The sequence below is a fragment of the Solanum verrucosum genome, unplaced genomic scaffold, assembly GCF_900185275.1.
Source record: "Solanum verrucosum unplaced genomic scaffold, falcon-dt-bn FXZP01000196.1, whole genome shotgun sequence".
Taxonomy (NCBI): Eukaryota; Viridiplantae; Streptophyta; class Magnoliopsida; order Solanales; family Solanaceae; genus Solanum; species Solanum verrucosum.
In genome coordinates this window covers 1-21,507 of record NW_026020420.1, presented here as the reverse complement: position 1 = coordinate 21,507, position 21,507 = coordinate 1, and the positions used below count along the sequence as shown (strand labels likewise).

The window sequence follows — 21,507 nt, the reverse complement described above, 5'->3', positions numbered from 1 at the left end:
TTTATCCACATTTATCTTTATTTTACCTTATCAATATTTAGGAATCAATTCTTATAGTGTTAGGAGAACCATATTTATAGAAAAGAGATTTAACTATCATCTTTATTTCTCCAAATTATTTCTTGAATGAGTGTCAACTGTCACATGTCTAATATTGATATCAATAACTTAGGTTTAATTAATTGAGGACTATAACAATAATTTATGTAGAGTGGGAAAATAGACAATTAATTGAGGGTTATAACAATAATCAATGGTGGCTATTTTCCAAAGAAATTGGCTACAATTGCAATTCAAAATTAGGCTATATATAAGCCAACAACAAAAAAGACTAACACTGCAGATACCCCAAAAAGGAAAAATATACCCCCGAACTATCGTAAAAGATATGCAGATACCATCCGTCATACTTTTGGGACATTGGAACCCATGTCGTCCAAAAACAAGAGCATATATGCCCTTCGCTCTAATGAAAGACTAAATAGGGACACGTGGCACAATCTTATCCGTCGATCCGATATTTAATAAATGTCGGGTCGGTGGATAAGATTATGACACGTGTATGTCCATTAGTATAAAGGGTATATTTGCTCTAGTTTTTAGATAGCAGGGGCACCAATGTCCCAAAAGTATGACGGAAAGTATTTGCATACCATTTACGATAGTTTGAGGATATATTTGTCCCTTTTCCCTTAAATTAATAGACTTCTAAACAATATACATTGAATCTGATTGTAGAAAGTTGTTCCATATTCCCACATTTATTGAAAGTTTCAATTTCTTAGTTATTACCTATAATTAGTTCGATTAAAATGTTTAATTCCTCTCATCTTCCATGGAAGTAATATCATGCTTTTTCATATTCTTTATAGGATTCTATAAATTTGGACAGAACAATTTATACTATTCAATCATATCGTATAATTACTTAGTGCATTTTTTCGTTTTTTAATCATGAAATGCATTAAACTCATGTCGTTGAAAAAAGATTATATGTGGGGTTTTAGAAGGACAAATTAAACAATATTATGCTCCAATGATTTAGGTTTATTCATGGGTTCATTAGAGCATTAACATTTTGTGTTAACTTGAGGTAATTCTGTATGACTACAGCCTGTTTGGTTTATCTTTTTAACTATTTTTGACTAATCAGTTTAAAAATATTTTTTGCTAATTTTAGAGAGTTCTTGGTGCTCAATCAAGGTTCTAAAAATGCTTCAAAGAAAAACAAGGTTGAATACATATCGACAATCCCTTAAATTTGTTAGAAAACTTCATCTAGACATTCGAACTATGATTTGTTCGAGTTGAACACCTTAACATATGATAAAGTGTTTCCATCAGACATTTCCGTCTCAAATTTTGAAAATATTTTTGTGTGTTTCTTAAGCGCCTATCATGTAGTCACATAAAATATATCACCTCCTTCAATTATACGCATCAATATCAATTGAAATTTGGAACACGCCTGAGGTTTTTAAGACTTATTGAAGCTAATGTGTATAACTAAAGGAGGTGACATACTTTAAGAAAGTTATCTTATCTACATAATGGATAGGAAATGCAAAAACATTCCCAAAGTTTTCATCGGAAATGTTTGATAGGACCACTCATCATGTGTTCAGATGCTCAATCGCAACATGCTATTATTCAGATGTTCAAAAGAAGTTTACCAACAAGTTAAAAGGGGCTAATCGATGTATTTGGCCAAAAAACTTCTCCTTTACTCAAAAGCACTTACATTTTTCTTTGAAGCTTTAATCAAACACCTCAACTCTCTAAAATAAACACTTCTTTTATTTTTAGTCCTACGATAAAAGATTCCCTTCAAGGGATTATTTATCACATAAAATGGCGGGATTACTACCTCATATAGAAGGTGAGATAAAATAACCCCATTGGATATCAGATATCCTTATTTATCCCATTCCGTGAACCAAATGGCCCCATAGTATTTTGTCCTATAATAAAAGATCTACAAATTAACAATACAAAGGACCACATGAGAAATAGTACTGGTCCTGCTCTGATGCACAGGCTGGAAACTCAGACCTTGTAAGTGTATTTTTTTGTTTTTTACCATGAAGAGGATGATATTTTTCTTTGGTAAATGGTAACTAAGAAACATATTTGTAAATAACAAACTTTTACTTTTTTAATGATGACCATGCCTGCTCCACAAAGCGGATCTATAATTTGAAGTTTATTATATGCACATTTTTAGTGAATTTTTTAACAAATATACAGAGTTTAGACCAAACTTACTAGGTTTTGCCGAACTCATACCTTCCATGCTAGCTCCGCCCTGCGGCAAGAACATGGGGGAAAGTTGGTAACAATTCAATATTGACTCTTCAGTCTCCTGTAGCACAAAACTCAAACTGAAAATTAAGAAGCTGCAGTCTAAATATTTAGTATGATATATTTTGAATTGTGAACACACAACACCTTTTTTCTACATAAATCCATAGCACAGAGAATTAAGAATATAAATTTTTTGTAAACACTTGTCAGTGGTGTAACAACAACGTACCAAGTGTAATCCCACTTGTCGATGGTTTTATTAAGAAAAAAAACAAAGAAAACGACTGCATACAGGCTACAGTTATACATGTTTTCCATACATTTATTAAATTTTTTAGCAGCCCACAAGCAAGTATGAGTTTTCATTGGATTCATGCATTATAAGAGCATCTATGTTTTCATTGGAAGCTGCAGATACTCATAAAACTGCAAAAAAATTCTAAGCATTTCCCAATGGCTGAGAACAACACAACAAAAAGCAATGGCCAAATAAGTGTTCAAGATGCACAAGTGGCTGTGGTTATGGTACCACTTCCAGCACAAGGCCATCTCAACCAGCTTCTCCACCTCTCGAGGCTAATCACCTCATATAATATCCCAGTGTACTATGTTGGAGCAACCACTCATATTCGCCAGGTCAAGTTACGTGTCCATGGTTTCGACCCTGTTACTACTAAAAACCTACATTTTCATGAATTCCCTACACCACCATTTGAAAACCCCCCTCCAAATCCAAATGCCTCTCATAAATTTCCTAACCATATTATCCCTTTACTTTATGCAACAATCCATTTCCGTGAGCCAGTGTGCTCTCTTGTAAACCAACTCTTAGGCGCCAATCATCGGAGAGTGATTGTTATTTATGATTCTCTGATGACTTGGGTGTTGGAGGATATACCAGCAATTCCAAATGCCGAGTGCTACCGTTTTAATGGTTTCTCAGCTTTCTATATGTTTTCATCCTATTGGGAAACCAAAGGAAAACCTTTCCAACCTGAAACTGAGATATTTGAGGACATTATATCAAGTGAAAACTGTGCTACCCCAGAGTTATGGGAATTGTGGAATAAACAAGGAGCCCTTGAAGGGAAAATTTGCTCTGGAGAACTTTACAATACATCCAGAGTAATAGAAGGTTCATACCTTGATTTAGTAGCCAAAGAAACTAATGGCTTAAACCTATGGGCTATTGGTCCATTCAATCCGTTGTTGTCTGAGCAGAACAAAGACTCAAACAAACAACATCAAACCTTGTATTGGCTTGACAAACAAGAAACAAATTCGGTAATTTATGTGTCTTTTGGATCAACTACTACCTTGTCTAATAAAGAAATCGAAGAGCTCGCCATCGGGTTAGAGAAAAGCATGCAAAAGTTCATTTGGGTTCTCAGAGAGGCTGACAAAGGAGATGTTTTTATAGGTGAAGAAAGGAGAGCTCAGCTGCCAGAAGGATATGAAGAAAGAATAAAAGGAAGAGGAATTATTGAAAGAGATTGGGCACCTCAGTTGGAAATTTTGGCACATCCTTCCACAGGTGGTTTTATGAGTCATTGTGGATGGAATTCGTGCATGGAAAGCATTTCCATGGGAGTTCCTATAGCAGCCTGGCCAATGCATTCAGATCAACCAAGGAATTCTCAGCTGGTAACAAAGGTCCTGAAAACTGGCCTAACTGTGAGGCATTGGGAACATCGGGATGAATTGGTTGCATCAGAAATTGTTGAAAATGCTGTGAGAACTTTGATGGCTTCACCTGAGGGAGATGAGATGAGGAAGAGAGCATCAGAATTAAGCATTGCTGTCAAACAATCAGTCATGGATGGGGAAGGTTACGGTGCAGAGATGAATTCTTTTATCGCACACATTACTCGAGAACTTTCTCATCTGAATTGACCAATTGATAGCATAAGTGGTTCAACCTATGAGACTTTATCAATGCTCTATCACCATCTGAGTGGGTTCAGTGTCCACCCTACTGCCCCTTTTATGCACATCCTGCATGTATGTTTAAGGATAAAAAGCTTTTCTTTATGAGTTCCTTATATTTTCTAGTATAAATGTAAAGGTCCTCCTTTACTAGCAACTAGTTCTTTTGGCCAGAGATATAAACTATTAGAAGCTGTTTGTGTAATCTTTCAAGAACATTTTGCTTGTGACTACTGAGTGATATAGTATGTCTTTAATTTTGTGACCTTGTATTTTCCATTCTGCCAGACTTCTCATGTTGGTAGGAGTATCAAATCTTGTTAAGTGTACTTTACATTATTTTCTCAACATTAATACTACTCATAATTTGCATCTAAACAAATAAGGAAGAGCTACGGTAAGCTTTCTTGAGAGATTAGATTTGAAATTGCAATTTGCTCTGCTGCAAAAGGAGGGCTGTAAAAGGGGGGAAATCAGAAGAGTTTGATATAAGGTAGCTCTGCTGGTATCTACTTTGATCTGTATTTCAGATTTAGTGGTAACTGTGGAAAATCTTCAATTCCTTGACCAAGTAAGATTGCTAAAGTATTTTTGAATCTTTGTGTCTTACATGCTAAAAAAAACCTAAAATACAGGGAAATGTTAGGGGTGCGTCCTTTTTCCGCATCTTGCTAAGGGAAATTTTGGGGCACCGAATTGCTCTTTCTTTATGTTTCAGTGTGGGTTAGTTTAGTCCATATTTCAAATTTGAGACCCCAAAAGATTACCTGCTTAATCAACTATAGTTATATGTATGCTTCATAAGTGACAAAACATAAATAATTAATGGTGTATGCTATTATTATATTTAACAAAAAACAACATCGTTCGTTATAGTACATGATACTTGACTTTTCCAAAGTGAATAGAAAAATGGTATATGTGGAGCAATAATTAGTCATGTGTTTCATTTTATGTGATACTACCTAGCTATCAAAATTGACACTAAATCCTACTTATAGCATTGACTAATTTAAGTTGCAACCAAAACCCACTATTAGTGGCAACCATTATAGGGATTACCGATGATCAAAATAGCAGGTAAAAACATACTTCCATCTGAAACTTAAATAAGAATAAGCAACAACTGCATATGCCCCTAATATTGACATTTAGTGGTGAGAAATTTTGCCACAAAAACAAGATACTAGCAACGACTAATTTTGTCACTAAAATATTTTTAGTGGCGACTATTATAGGTATTAGCAGCGACTATTATGAGCATTAGCGGCGATTAGTCTTGCCACTAAAACGAACTATTAGTCGCGATTATTATATGTATTAGCAGCGACTAGTATAGGTATTACCAGCGACTATGTTTGCCACTAAAACATACTTTTAGTGGCGACTATAATAAGTATTAGCAGCGACTAATTTTGCCATTAAAACAAACTTTTAGTGGCGACTATTATATGTATTAGCAGCGATTAAGGTTGCCACTAAAACTCACTGTTAGTGGCGACTAATATAATTATTAGCAGCGACTAAGTTTCCACTAAAACATACTTTTAGTGGCGACTATAATAAGTATTAGCAGCGACTAAGTTTGCCACAAAAACAAACTTTTAGTGGCGACTAATATAGGTATTAGTAGCGACTAAGTTTGCCAATAAAAACAAATGTTTAGTGGCGACTAATATAGGTATTAGCAGCGACTAAGTTTGCCAGTAAAATTTACTTTTAGCGCCGACTGTTATAAGTATTAGCAGCGACTAAGGTTGCCACTAAAATTTACTTTTAGTGGCGACTATTATATGTATTACCAGCGACTATGTTTGCCGCTAAAACTTACTTTTAGTTGCAACTATTATATGTATTAGCAGCAACTATGTTTGCCACTAAAACTTACTTTTAGTGGCGACTATTATTTATATAAGCAGCTACTTATTTTGCCACTAAAACATTCTTTTATTGGCGACTATTATATGTATTAGCAGCGACAACTTTTGCCACTAAAACATTATTTTAGTGGCGACTAGTATAGGTATTACAACGACTAATTTTGCCACCAGACATTCTTTTAGTGCCGACTATTATAAGTATTAGCAGCGATTATTCTTTGCGCTAAAACAAACTATTAATGGCGACTATTATATGTATTAGCAGCGACTAAGTAGTGATTTTTTCGTAAGATTGTGACTTTTAAAAAGGGTAAAATAAATAAGAATCTTGATTTGTGACGGTGTTGCATAGGCAGGTCGGTTGTTGTAAACAAGTGCAATGTTTATGAAGAGTGGTAACAAAATGAACGGAAAAAGCGGCGGTTGAAGGCTGAAACTACGTTCCTATTGTAGAGTGGGGAGGACAATTTTGGAAATAAATAAATAAAAAGAGAATCCTTGCTTCTGGTGGCGCCAGGTCACCGGGTTGAGGGTTCTTTTATTATATATATATATATATATATATATATATGTTTTTAAATTAATGATCTGAAACAAATCTTAGAAATTTATGTAGCGATAAATTATTTCAATTAAGAATAAAAGAAAAAAATTAAAGTTAAAATATGCCTAATTATAGAAAGGTGACAGCTTTTTTTGTCACGAATTAAAAAGAAAAATATGTCACATTAATTTGAACAAATAAAGTATACAACAATTTCATTATTTTTTAGAAAATAAATGATACTAACGTTTAACTTTCTTTTTTTAATAAAATAAAATAAAACGCAAATAGTAAAGAGATTTTGTGGATCTCCCACCAAACATTATCTTCAAAGTTGAATCATGTAGTTGAAAATGGATTATATAATTTAATGTTTATTTATAGGTGCATTAGAGCATTAAGATGAGGTAATTATGTATGACTATAGCCGGTTTGGTCGATCTTATAAAATCAGCTTATTTAAAAAAATAAATTATTCGGTGTATTTTTAAAAAATACTTTTTGGAAGTATCAGTTTATTTGAATAATCAATTTGAAAAATATTTATATTAAAACTAAAACAATTAGTATTTGACCAAAATTCTAAAAGTGTTTCGAAGGTTAAAAACTATTTCGCTTCAAGGAAAAACAACTTCTACTTTAGATGAAAACACATATATTTTTCCCAGAAGCTTTGATCAAACACTTCAATTCTCTAAGTGGACTCTAAAGAAGGTGGTATGTTTGCAGTCTTATACCTACTATGTGAAGATAGAAATATTGTTATCGATATACTCAACTCAAGTAAAATATATAAAAATCAAGTATTGTGAGAACTTATTTCTAATAAACCCTCGGCTCAACTCTTTAAAATAATCACATCTTTTATTTTAAGAAAATTCCCGACTTAACTTTTAAAATAATCATTCTTTTTTTCGAAAAAGCTTCTTATTTCATTGAAACTTGACTAGTCAGACTATAAATTAGTATTACCTAATTGGTGAGGATATCTAGAATTTTCTTTTGCGATAACATCAAATAATGGAGAAACTACAGCAACTGCTTAATATGGACAAAAACTGAAAAGAAAGTCTATAATGTCTGCTCCCATAACAAACATATATAGTATTTTATCCTATGATAGAAGATTCTAATAATAAAATAATGAGGATCTACAAATAATATATTTGTATTTTTTTACAATGAGGATGATATTTTTCTTTGGTAGCTAACAACATATTTTTAAATAACATGCCATTATGGTTATTATATGTACATATTCAGTGAATTTCTCGATAAATATTCAAAGTTTAGACTAAAGTTACTGAGAGTTTGCTGAACATTGCGGCAAGAACATGGGAAAGAGTATGTAATCAACTCAATATTGACTCTCTCCAGTCTCCTTTAGCACAAAACTCAAAAGAAAAACTAAGAAGCTGCAGTCCAAACATATAGTATGTTAGTATCTGAATTGTGAACATACAACAGTATGTTTTCTACATAAATTCATAGTATAGAGAATTAAGGGTATAACTTTTTTCGTAACCACTTGTCGGTAGTTCTACAACAACAATAACATATCCAGTGTAAACCCACTTGTCGGTGGTTTTATTACGAAAAAACAAAGAGATTTGATTGTGATTGCATAGAGATGCCTGTTCATTTTGTTGAGAAGGTAGCCTATTAATCATTTAAAGTTTTTTAGCAGCCCACCAGCAAGTACAAGTTGTCATTGGACTCATGCATTATAAAAGAATATATGTTTTCACCTAGACTACATGTAACTCAAGACACTTCAGAAGCTCAGATACTCATAAAACTGCAAAAATTTCAAAACATTTCCCTATGGCTGAGAACTACACAACAAAAAGAAGTGGCCAAATAAGTGTTCAAGATGCACAAGTGGCTGTGGTTATGGTGCCACTTTCAGCACAAGGCCATCTCAACCAGCTTCTCCACCTCTCGAGGCTCATCACCTCGTATAATATCCCAGTCCATTATGTTGGAGCAACCACTCATATTCGCCAGGCTAAGTTTCGTGTCCATGGTTTCAACCCTGTCACAGCTAATAACCTATATTTTCATGAATTCCCTACACCACCTTTTGAAAATCCTCCCCCAAATCCTAATGCTTCAAATAAATTTCCTAACCAATTAATCCCTTCATTTTATGCAACAATCCATCTCCGTGAGCCAGTGTGCTCTCTTGTACGCCAACTACTAGGCGCCAATCATCGGAGAGTGATTGTTATTTATGATTCTATGATGACTTGGGTGGTAGAGGATGTACCAGCAATTCCAAATGCTGAGTGCTACAGATTTAATAGTATCTCAGCTTTCCATACGTTTTCATGCATCTGGGAATCCAGAGGAAAACCTTTACAAGCTGGAACTGAAATATTTGAGGACATTTCATCAAACAAAAACTGTGCTACCCCAGAGTTATGGGAATTATGGAGTAAACAAAAATCCCTTGAAGGGAAAATTAGCTCTGGAGAACTTTTCAATTCATCCAGAGTAATAGAAGGTTTATACCTTGATTTAGTAGCTAAAGAAATTAATGGCTTAAACCTATGGGCTTTTGGTCCATTCAATCCGTTGTTGCTGACTGAGCAGAACAACGATTCAAATAAACGTCACAAAACCTTGGATTGGCTTAACAAACAAGAACCAGACTCGGTGATATATGTGTCTTTTGGAACATCTACTTCTTTGTCGAATGAAGAAATTGAACAACTCGCCATTGGGTTAGAGAAAAGCCAGCAAAAGTTCATTTGGGTTCTCAGAGATGCTGACAAAGGAGATGTTTTTGCAGGTGAAGAAAGGAGAGCTCGGCTGCCGGAAGGTTATGAAGAAGGAATAAAAGGAAGAGGAATTATTGTAAGAGATTGGGCACCTCAGTTGGAAATTTTGGCACATCCTTCCACAGGTGGTTTTATGAGTCATTGCGGATGGAATTCGTGCATGGAAAGCATTTCCATGGGAGTTCCTATAGCAGCCTGGCCAATGCATTCAGATCAACCAAGGAATTCCCAGCTGGTAACAAAGTTCCTGAAAATTGGCCTAAATTTGAGACATGGGGCACGTCAGGATGAATTGGTTACATCAGAAATAGTTGAAAATACTGTGAGAACTTTGATGGCTTCACCTGAGGGAGGTGAGATGAGGAAGAGAGCATCGGAATTAAGTGTTGCTGTCAAACAATCAGTCATGGATGGGGAAGGAAATGGTACAGAGATGGATTCTTTTATCGCACACATCACTCGATAACTTCTCATTTGTATTGAACAATTGGTTGCACACTACCATCTAGTTAACATAAGTGATGCAACCTATGACACTGTATCGATGCTCTATCACCATCGAAGTGGGTTCAGTGTCCACCCTACTGGCACCCCTTTATGCACATCACGGCATGTATGTTGAGGATAAAAACCTTTCCTTTATGAGTTCTTTGTATTTTCTAATATAAAAGTGGATGTCCTCCCAGATAAATAAAATATTGGATGCTGTTTGAGTATTCTTACAAGAACTTTTTGCTTGTGACCTGAATAACATAGTAGTATATTCTTTTAGGACTTTTATAGATTCTTGTCTTTAATTCTGTGACCTTGTATTTGATATTCTGCCAGACTTCTCATGTTGGTAGGAGTAGACAATCTTTTTAAGTGTACTTGACAATATTTTCTCAACATTTATAGAATACTCTTTTTTGCATCAAGACAAATAAGGAAGAGCTCTGGTATTCTATGAAGTTGTTCAACTAAAATATGAATCACTTTGTAACTATACTAACTTTTAACCTTTCACAACACTTTTTCAAATCTTACGATGACAAATTAAATAGTTAAAATGATCCATGAAGCTGTCAAAAAATCAGAAGAGTATGACACAAGGTAGCTCTGCTTGTATCTATTTTTATCTGAAGATGCTTATTTCAGATTTATTAAGCAGTCAAATTAGTGGGTGACTGAGGAAGGTCTTCGACTCCTTGACCAACTAAGATTGCTAAGCATTTTTTAATCTTTTGTGTCTTACCCTCTAAAAACAAGCTAAATTACAGGAAAATACTACATAATGCAGTCTATTATGACTGCTCCTTGACTAAAGTTTGCTCCATTATGTAATACTCCTACTATATTGTCCTACAATAAAAGAATCTGAAGATAGCAGTGTTTATAAGAACCACAAAACTAATATTGATATTTCTTTGATTCTTGCACTTGAAATAAACATATATTTGATTTTTACAATTATGATGATGAGGATGTAAATTCGACTGAGATTACAATGACAACTATCTCAGTATCTCTAATACTTACATGGGTGTATACTTTTTTTTTCTTCAAATAATATTTTTATGGTCTGCCTTTGCTGATGTTTTTTCCTCCATTTATATAAAACTCAACCAGTTGCTGTTGGTTTTACTGATAGACAACAAAGGATTTGATTATGACTACTTTAAGTAATATATTTTGCAGCAATATGTCAAATAAGAGAAGTTAAAAAATTTCAATATCTTTTAACAATTAAGCTTTCAGCAGCTGGCCAATAATTCTAGTTGTTGGATTCATGCATTAGACATAATCCTTATAAGATCATCTATGTTTTTCTCCTACATATAACTCAAGGCACTTCAGAAACGGCAGACACTCATCAAACTACAAAATTTCTAAGCATTTCCCAATGGCCGAGAACTACCCCATAAAAAGCGATGGAAAAAAGGGTGTTCCGGATGCACAAGTGGCAGTGGTTATGGTGCCACTTTCAGCACAAGGCCATCTCAACCAGCTTCTCCACCTCTCGAGGCTCATCACCTCATATAATATCCCAGTCCATTATGTTGGAGCAACCACTCATATTCGCCAGGCTAAGTGTCGTGTCCATGGTTTCGATCCTGTCACAGCTAAAAACCTATATTTTCATGAATTCCCTACACCACCTTTTGAAAAATCCCCCTCCAAATCCTAATGCTTCAAATAAATTTCCTAACCAATTAATCCCTTCATTTTATGCAACAATCCATCTCCGTGAGCCAGTGTGCTCTCTTGTAAGCCAACTTTAGGCGCCAATCATCGGAGAGTGATTGTTATTTATGATTCTATGATGAGTTGGGTAGTAGAGGATGTGCCAGCAATTCCAAATGCTGAGTGCTACTGTTTTAATAGTATCTCAGCTTTCCATACGTTTTCATGCATCTGGGAATCCAGAGGAAAACCTTTACAAGCTGGAACTGAAATATTTGAGGGCATTTCATCAAACAAAAACTGTGCTACCCCAGAGTTATGGGAATTATGGAGGAAACAAGAAGCCCTAATGAGGAAAGTTAGCTCCGGAGAACTTTACAATTCATCTAGAGTAACAGAAGGTTTATACCTTGATTTAGTAGCCAAAGAAAATGATGGACTAAACCAATGGGCTCTTGGTCCATTCAATCCGTTGTTGTCTGAGCAGAACAAAAACTCAAATAAACACCATCAAACCCTGTATTGGCTTGACAAACAAGTAACAAAGTCGGTAATATATGTGTCTTTTGGAACAACTACTTCCTTGTCGAATGAAGATATCGAAGAACTCGCTGTTGGATTAGAGAAAAGTATGCAAAAGTTCATTTGGGTCCTCAGAGATGCTGACAAAGGAGATGTGTTTGCAGGTGAAGAAAGGAGAGCTCAATTGCCTGATGGTTATGAAGAGAGGCTAAAAGGAAGAGGAATTATTGTAAGAGATTGGGCGCCTCAGTTGGAAATTTTGGCACATCCTTCCACAGGTGGTTTTATGAGTCATTGCGGATGGAATTCGTGCATGGAAAGCATTTCTATGGGAGTTCCTATAGCAGCTTGGCCAATGCATTCAGATCAACCAAGGAATTCTCAGTTAGTAACTAAGTTCCTAAAAATCGGCCTAATTGTGAGGCATTGGGCATGTCGAGATGAATTGGTTACATCAGAAATAGTTGAAAATGCTGTAAGAACTTTGATGGCTTCACCTAAGGGAGATGAAATGAGGAAGAGAGCATCAGAATTAAGTAATGTTGTCAAACAATCAGTGGTGGATGGGGGTGTTAACCGTGAGGAGATGGATTCTTTTATCACTCACATTACTCGATAAGTTTCCCATCTAGATTAATTTCATCAATGGTCATCGAACTAAGCATTTATTGCATGAAAGTGTGGCTTTGATGAAGTCAGTTATGAAAAATTGGTAATTCAATCATATTTAGAGGACACTAATGTATTTTTCTTTATATTTTACTTTCTTCATTTTGTCTATGTTCCACCAAAACCATAGCTTATACTTCAACAACCATCTTTCTCTCTCTCTCTCTCTCTCTCTGTTTCTCTCTTTGTTGTAGGGTGGCGTCCGGTTGAGTGAGGACTAATATATGTGTAATATTAGTTATCCGTGAAACACATAATTTTACTTGTATTTTTCCTTTACTAAAATTTTAAAGAGTTTTTTAGCAGGATAACAAACTACAACAACATTGCCGACCACTAGTTAGGCCAATATCCCTGTGAATCAAATATGTGAGAAATGAGGCATTCCTCTGTTCTCCTTAACATTAACTTCATGGATCTAAAATATACGTATACTGTAATATCTAGTAACAGTTACTCCTAGTTTCATTTCTCTACGAGGTCCAACTTGATATATTCTATTGTGAATCAAGTCGACTTTGTACGGGCTTATGTGTTAGAAGTAGCGAATGAGGCTGATTTGGATGGGATAATTGGGCCGCGTAAAATATTAGAGAGTTTTATTTGGGATTCAGGCCCAATTATCAATTGGTTAAATAGGAATAGGGGTTAGACAGAAAGGTTATGCGTATTATGAAGAAACTGTCTTTTCCTCTCATCTTCTTTCTAGAGTCTTAACTTCTCATCCTCATTCTTATCTCTATCTTTAGTTACTTGTTATTTCAGTACTTCTCTTTGTAATTCAAGTGTTGTTATTATAATTTGGTTATCAATGGATATAAGGTTTATGTATCTGTATTGAGAATTCGGGTTTGTTTCATATTCGTTTTTCTTACTCACCAAAGAGCCCAAGTTCAAATCTTAGCACATTCTTTTGTCTTTTATTGATTTCTCGGTCTTCTATGCGACTAGCCAAGTAGTCATATTCATTCCTATTGACACGAATAGAAACGAAAGAGAAGGAAATGACATTTACAGAAGATGATTCAGGGTTGAATACTTCAATCCCATCAGCTAATCTAAGCAAGAACATGGAACTAAAGGAGGATCTTTATCCAGCAGTGTAAGTTCTACACTATGGTCCTTAATGTGCTCCATATCTATCAAATTTTCCTCGTATACCAAACACATCGAATACAGGATTGAACTGAATCAAACTAATAAATTAACAAGTAACTATGAATGTGGTTTAGAATTTAAGTCTAGAAGGCAGCCATAACATTTTGTACCTGAAAAGCAGCAGGGGAGGGTGCTTGAGCTCGAGTATTAGGAGTTATGGTTGTCCTGCAATCAATTTGGCAAACTGGGAATCAATCTTTTAACTCCCTAAACACCATCTTCTCCTAGACTTCATCCATTTTCACAATTCTATGTCCATTTACTGCATTCTTTATATCAAATCAGGAGCACAAGTACTCATTTTGGTGTTTTTTTTCTCTCAGTCATTTTGTCAAGCACCTTGAGTGCTTTGTAAAAAATCTTAGCATACAATCTCAACAATTCTTTGCATTCCAACAATTTTTTCAAATTTATCTTTTTGGATAAAAATTTAAACTTGATCCATTCAACTTAACATTCAATTTATTACTACATTTTTAAAATTGTGAGTTCAAAATTTAACATTCACTAAACATCACACATTTTTTCTTTGAAACTTTGCTATGATTTGTCAACACCAACTTTAAATATGTTTTATTAAAATTGTGAACTTGATAAGATTAAACTTTAGATATTTTTAACTAAGTTGTGGTATTAAATTTCCATTTTATTACATTATATATTACTCCCTCCGTCCCTATTTACTTGTCCATATTTCCTTTTTTAGTTGTCCCTATTTAGTTGTCCATTTGACAAATCAAGAAAGGACAACAAATTTTTCCTATTATACCCTTATTTACACTTCTTGAAAATTGTAAAAGTGTATGTTTTTTCCCTCCAATTTATTTCACTTAAATTCAAATAAGTGGTTATAATTTTGAAGTGAAAAGTTGTCATAAGGGTAAAATTATAACTTCACTGTGCTAATCATTGTTGCCTTAATCTGTGTGTCATTTCTAAAGTGGACAACTAAAAAGGGACGGAGGGAGTATATGCTATTAGACGGGATTAAGATTTGCAGTTTATGAATTTTAAATTTGTTATGAGCTCATAATTTATCTTAATTATTGCAATTAAGTATTTATATATATTTAATAATCTTTTAATATAAATATAAAATATAAATAAAAATTATTGAATTTGCCTGAATAGTGCCTTGTAGCAATTATATATACCCAAAAATAGTAAAAACAACTTCCAATTGAGGAAATAGATTCCCACCAATTTTCTTGTATTAATAATTTATTATTTATATTTTTGAATTTTTTAAACTTTAAAATAATGTGTGTATTAAGTAAATTTTTTAGGCCATCGCTATATTGACACTTTGACTCAAAAGATATTAAAGGGGAATCGATTTTGAATCATAGATAACTAGCCTTCAAACCAATTGAGTCATCCTAAAGGGTTTTCTCGACATTATTAATCATTTAATTATTCATTAAATTTGTACAACTACTCATATGACTAGTATTGATTTTTTTAAAATGGAATAATTTCCACCTTTAATTTTGAGTCCTTCCCACTTGGACCCTCCATATGTTGATATCTCTTCTGAGGTTTGATATATCAAAAGAGATCTTTTTTGAAATTCGATTAATTTGGATTTGTGGCGTCATAAAATTTCACTTTTAAGATAAAATGTTATTTCTCAAAGGTGATTTCACATTAAGGGTTTGAATTCAAGACATTTAATTAAAGATGAATGAGTACCAATTAACCACGCGAGCGCTAATCCTTGTTGGTTCAAATTATACTCTCTTCATTTTAATTATTTGTTCGGTTTTGACTTGACGCGAGGTAAAGAAATTTCTTGAATCTTCTGATTTTAAATTAAAGATGCGTAGAATGTATCACAATGTTTTTTAATCTTATATAAGTCGTGTATAAAGTTAAATTAACGAGTATTCAGAAAAAAAAGAAGAGAAATTAATTTTTAAACAAACTAAAAAGAAAAGTAGAACAAATAAATTGAAACTCCGAAAGTATTGTGAATACAGAATACCATTGAATAATGTTCCAAACATTTAATTTTGATCACCATGCATGGGCATACCTTCTAGAAAATTAGCATTATATCCAAAAATAGCAAATCACTTCCAATTCAGGAAATAGGTTCCCATAACTATTGGACTTTAATTTCTTGAATATAAATAATTTTATCTTTCGATGATTGGTGTTATTGAATACTCCTATAATTGGTGTTATTGAATACTCTTATAATTTAGTTTTTTTTTTCGATGTTCGATACTCACATTGAAGCCTGACTAAATTTAAATTGACGTCGAGAAAATGCTCCCTATCAAAGGCAGTCGATTTCGTACCCAAAAAAACTCGAATCTGAGACCTCTGATTAAAAATAAAGAAGTACTTATTACTTTATCAGAGCGACACAAGTACCCTTGTTGGTATAATTTAGTTATTATTCATTAAATTTATCCAACACTCATATATGGCCATATATAGCTAGTTTAATTAATTTCTTGGTCCATCGCTTTATTACTTTGAACTTACATATTTTTATTTTTTTTTAAAATAAAATAATAGTTGAAGTGGAATAATTTCCACGTGGACCCAATAAAGTATTTAGTATAATATAGGAAAAAATAAATCAATTAATTGCCAACTTCAATTTGAAAGTCGAATCCAAGACAGCCGATGTTATCAATTAGAATTTTTTATTTGATTGATGTACTTTGGGACTTGTAAATTTGACACATGTACATTTGACTTATTGTCAATTACATTACACATGCGTGGTTTAAAATATTTGCAACTTATTGGCACAAATATAAAGTTCCTATAAAAAAAAAAAAAACACTATTAGAATATGATCTTTCACCAAACAAAAAAAAAGTTACCTTTTCTTCTTTTTCATCATCATCGTGTTTTTAATGAGTTTAAAATTGAACAAACAAAAGGAATTCAATATTTTTATAGACTTTAACGATTTTGGATATGATGATATTAATTCAATTATTGTTAATTAAATATGTTTGCGAAGGAAAGTTTCAATTGAAAGTACTACTCATCAACTTATTCATACAAATTAAGTCGTTAAGATAATCTTGAGATTAAGTAAGATTGGATTAGGAATTAATTAATCTTGAGAAGTCATACTATTAATTTGAAGCATAAAAGCATGCATGCACTTTTTATCTTCTCTTTAAAATTATGTAAAGTTTTAAATGAGATATTCACAAAATACTCTTTTCTAATATATGTGTACTATATATCCTCTCATATGCAATTGTTTCCATCAATTTATCTTTTCTAATATATGTGTACTTTATATCCTCTTATATGCAATTGTTTCCATCAATTTATCCAAAAGTACTTAGATATTTATACCTTTTTTTGTTGAACGGTTATAAGAATAAAACACCAAGAAGCTCTTTTAAACAATCACATAAAAAGCATCAATCAATAGTCATATTACTACTATTAACAACATACTCAATGTAATTTCACGACCATCAATAAAAATAAAGTTATTCTCTCTGTCAAATATTGTTACTACTACAACAACATATCCAATATACATAAGTGATATTGTCTGGGGATGACAGGCTGGCTATATACGCTGACATGATCTTTACTTTTGTGAAGTAAAGAAAAATTGTTTTAGAAGTAGGAGTGCAAAAATTAAATATGACATCAACATTCAACCCTCTCTAGGTCATATTTTTTTATATATATAATACACAAACAATACTAATAAATTATAGTATATAGTATTGCATATTCAATATGGCAACCAAAAATGAAGTTGTTGTTGTTATTGTGCCATTTCCAGCACAGGGTCATCTCAATCAACTTCTTCATTTTTCATCTCTTATTTCATCTTACAAAAATATTCAAGTCCATTATGTTAGTACAAAAATTCATACTAGACAAGCCAAAATTAGAGCTCATGGTTTATTAAACCCTAGTTCTTCTTCCAATAATAATATTATTCATTTTCATGAATTTTCAACACCTTCATTTCCATCACCACCACCAAACCCTAATTCAAATATAAAATTTCCTTCACATCTTCAACCTTCATTCGAATCATCGTATCATCTACGATGCCCTGTGGCTTCACTTCTACGATCTTTATCATCGATTGCACGTCGAGTTGTTGTTGTTCATGATTCTTTAATGGCTTATGTTGTTCAAGATTTCACTTCATTACCAAATGTTGAGTCTTATAACTTTCATAGTGTTTCTGCTTTTACTATCTTTTTGTTCTTATGGGAATCTATGGGAAAACCTTTCCCTATTGAGGCTGAATTACTAGACAATCTACCATCTCTTGAAGGTTAGTTTTCTTTATTATTAATATTTTTGTCAAACACCTAAATGGATCTTATTTGTAAGTTATGTATACTATATGGTGTAAAAAAATACTCACACAATCAGATCACATCGATTATAATTAGGGAATTGCATATTGTTGTATTGTCATGTGTTGTAATCAACATGTGTCGATTTCATCTAAAAACTTTAACTATTAGATGAAGAAGTTGAACAATTAGATTAGAAGTCCTAAGTTCGAGTTTATCGTCATTCATTATGCTTATATAATCCCACGAAAAAAAGAATTAGGCTTCCAAGTGAATAAAAGTGTGTTCTCTCTCCCTACATCTACTTAAATTAAAGACAAGATGGTCCCACAATTCCATACATGTATTGATTTAATAGCGTGCTCTCTCTAACAACTTAAACTTTTAGATGAAATACGCACACACTTCATGAACATATGGTATCAGAGAAGGCAGGGTCCTGAAATCGAACCTCACCGCCAACCATATAAAAAAAAATCCACGTACTTGACCCATGGAAAAAAAAAACAAGCACGCACATGAGGGGTTGTACGTGTTGAGAATATAATTAAATAATAAATATCACGTGCTAGCTCTCTCTAAGATCTTAAACTTTTAGATGAGATGATTACACACTTCAACATGTAAACTAGAATGATGATATGATATTTATTTTGTTACATATATACCATCTCTTATATTTATTTTTCTTGTAATGTTGAAGGTTGTTTCACATCAGAGTTCATGGATTTCATGGCTTCTCAAAGGAAATACTCAAAATCTGATTCTGGAAATATTTACAACACAAGTAGAGTTATAGAAGGAAAATTCATGAATTTACTTGAAAAAGAACCAATCAAAAGAAACAAAACACAATGGGCTATAGGTCCATTCAATCCAATGAAGATTATTACCAACAACTATTTATCAATCGATCATCATCATCATCATCATCGTCACAAATGTTTGTTATGGCTCGATAAACAATCTCCGAAATCCGCCATATTTATTTCATTTGGTACAACAACTTCACTAAACGATGAGCAAATCGAAGAGCTTTGTATAGGTTTAGAAAAAAGTGGTATAAAGTTTATTTGGGCATTAAGAGATGCTGATAAAGGTGATATTTTTTCTGGTGAAATGAGAAAAATTGAACTGCCAAAAGGGTATGAAGAAAGAATTAAAAATAAGGGTATTATAGTAAGAGATTGGGCACCACAATTGGAGATATTAGGACATTTATCAATCGGTGCATTTATGAGTCACTGTGGATGGAATTCGTGCGTGGAAAGTTTATCAATGGGAGTACCTATTATTGCATGGCCCATGCATTCTGATCAACCAAGAAATAGTATTTTAATAACAAAGTTTTTGAAAGTTGGTATAAATATTTTCAATAATTGGGAACGTAGTAGAAATGAAGTGGTGAAATCAAATATTATTGAACATGTAATTGTGACAATAATGTTGAATAATATTGAAGGAAATGAAATTCGTCGGAGAGCGGCGGAGTTAGGGGTGGCTATTCGGAGATCGGTGGTGGAAAGCAGTGTAACGAGGAAGGAATTGGATTCTTTCATTGCTCATATCACTAGATAATAAACACGATTGTTCATCGTCGTCTATTAAATGGTGCATATTCAACTATTCCTCCGTTCCTATTTATATGTTATTTTTACTAAAAAATAGATGTCTCTTAATACTTATCATTTCACATAATCAATACATAAATAATAGTATTCTTCCTATTTTACCCTTGAGAGTTATTAGCCTTGAAAGTATGAATTTAACCAACATAGGAAAACTAAATGATTAATTCATGTTCATTTATCAATTTATTAATCAAAATAAATTAATTTATATTTATTTATTGAAAATTTGACTTTAAAATAACATAAAAAGTATAATGATAAATTTACATAAATTTTTTATGAGAAATCTAAAAGAAAACATACAAATATATAGATTCGACATCTTAAAAATCAAGTTAATGCTGGCATGAATTTATGATATAGATTCTCTATTTTCTTTTATATTATACTGACATAGTTTGGACTTTTCCCATTTCTTTTTTTTTTTTTTTAATTTTGAAAGTAATTAAATATACTATCAGAGTGTATTGCGGGAGGGATGTCGGCATACTAAAATTTGTCCATGTTTTTAAAGGTTTATTCGAACCGAAATTAGGATTTTAAATTTATAAATTTTTATTTTAAAAAAATATTGAATGGTTCGCTAGTTTCTTTTTCGGTCTCGTATGAGGAGTAAGAGAGGAGCCCCGATCCTGGTGCCCCCTCCCCCCGCGACTGTCTGAATTTCACGAGTGAATTGAAAGTAGCATTATTCTATAATAATAATAATAATAATTAATGCATATTTAAAAAATTATCAAATATAAATTAAAATTATTAAACTAAAAGATAACACACTATAAAGGGAGGTGAGTTGTTGAGTGGGGGTGATTTTCTTAATTAACGAGGAACACTTATTTTTGAGATATTCTCTCATCCAATTGATTGACTAGAATTAATATTTTTTTTCACTTAGTTTAAGATAGAGTACTCGTGGTATTAAAGGGGAAAAATAATCGTCCTCCTTGATGTGACACGCTTTGATTTGACATGATGTTTAATTTTTTTTAAAAAAAATTGTGGTTTAAAACAATTCTTAAAATATTGATGTGATCGTAAATCATTATGTTAAAGGAAATGAAAAATTTTAAAGTTAAATTGTTTCTAAGTCTATGCAAAAGGGTGAGTAAGTTGTGATGTCTTAGGAGACTATTTCTCCTCAATCTGTGTTGCCTAGTTCTTATAGGACTCTGTGTTTAGTCTACCTATATATTCATATTGCTGTACATATTTTATGAATTAATATCTCTTACATGGTATTAGAGCCTTTTGTAGTTTAACGACCATTCTTTCTTCGTTCCAAAAAATAAAAATTCTTTGAATATCAGAAACGACTATTCGAATGGGAGATAATATTGAGAACTCTTCTACCCTGGCAGCTTCAGTTGTTTCAACGAATGCCACGGGAAACTACTATCCTACACCTAATCTCGCTCACCAGTTGCCAGTAAAGCTTACGTCAACAAATTTTTTGCTTTGGAAGACACATTCTTCCAATGATTTGCAGTTGTGGTCTTAACCATTATATTGATGGTAGCGAACCAGCACCACCACGTGTTTTGGATGGTGATAAACCAAATCCTGCATATAAGGTTTGGGTACGTCAAGATCAACTCGTCTTGAGTTGGATAGTCGCTTCAG

The 21,507-nt window shown here is 32.9% G+C and overlaps 2 protein-coding genes and 1 pseudogene across 3 annotated transcripts; all 3 read left to right on the top strand.

Moving 5' to 3' along the window:
• Window positions 1–2,742: 2,742 nt before the first annotated feature.
• Window positions 2,743–9,903, top strand: LOC125807030 (zeatin O-glucosyltransferase-like). Of its 2 annotated transcripts, XM_049486780.1 has the most exons (2): window positions 2,743–2,871; window positions 8,593–9,903. In XM_049486780.1, the coding sequence occupies exons 1-2, from the start codon at window positions 2,758–2,760 to the stop codon at window positions 9,901–9,903; spliced, it is 1,425 nt and encodes a 474-aa protein (XP_049342737.1). In that variant the 5' UTR covers window positions 2,743–2,757. The 2 variants fall into 2 exon arrangements, with proteins under 2 accessions (XP_049342737.1, XP_049342739.1); XM_049486782.1 differs by lacking the exon at window positions 2,743–2,871 and having other exon boundaries at window positions 8,476–9,903.
• A 1,413-nt stretch (window positions 9,904–11,316) lies between these two features.
• Window positions 11,317–12,847, top strand: LOC125807031 (zeatin O-glucosyltransferase-like; annotated as a pseudogene).
• Window positions 12,848–17,678: 4,831 nt separating this feature from the next.
• On the top strand, window positions 17,679–19,834 carry LOC125806862 (zeatin O-glucosyltransferase-like). Its single transcript, XM_049486616.1, has 2 exons — window positions 17,679–18,231; window positions 18,960–19,834. Exons 1-2 carry the CDS (start codon window positions 17,679–17,681, stop codon window positions 19,832–19,834), a joined length of 1,428 nt encoding a protein of 475 aa, XP_049342573.1.
• The last annotated feature ends 1,673 nt before the right edge of the window (window positions 19,835–21,507 follow it).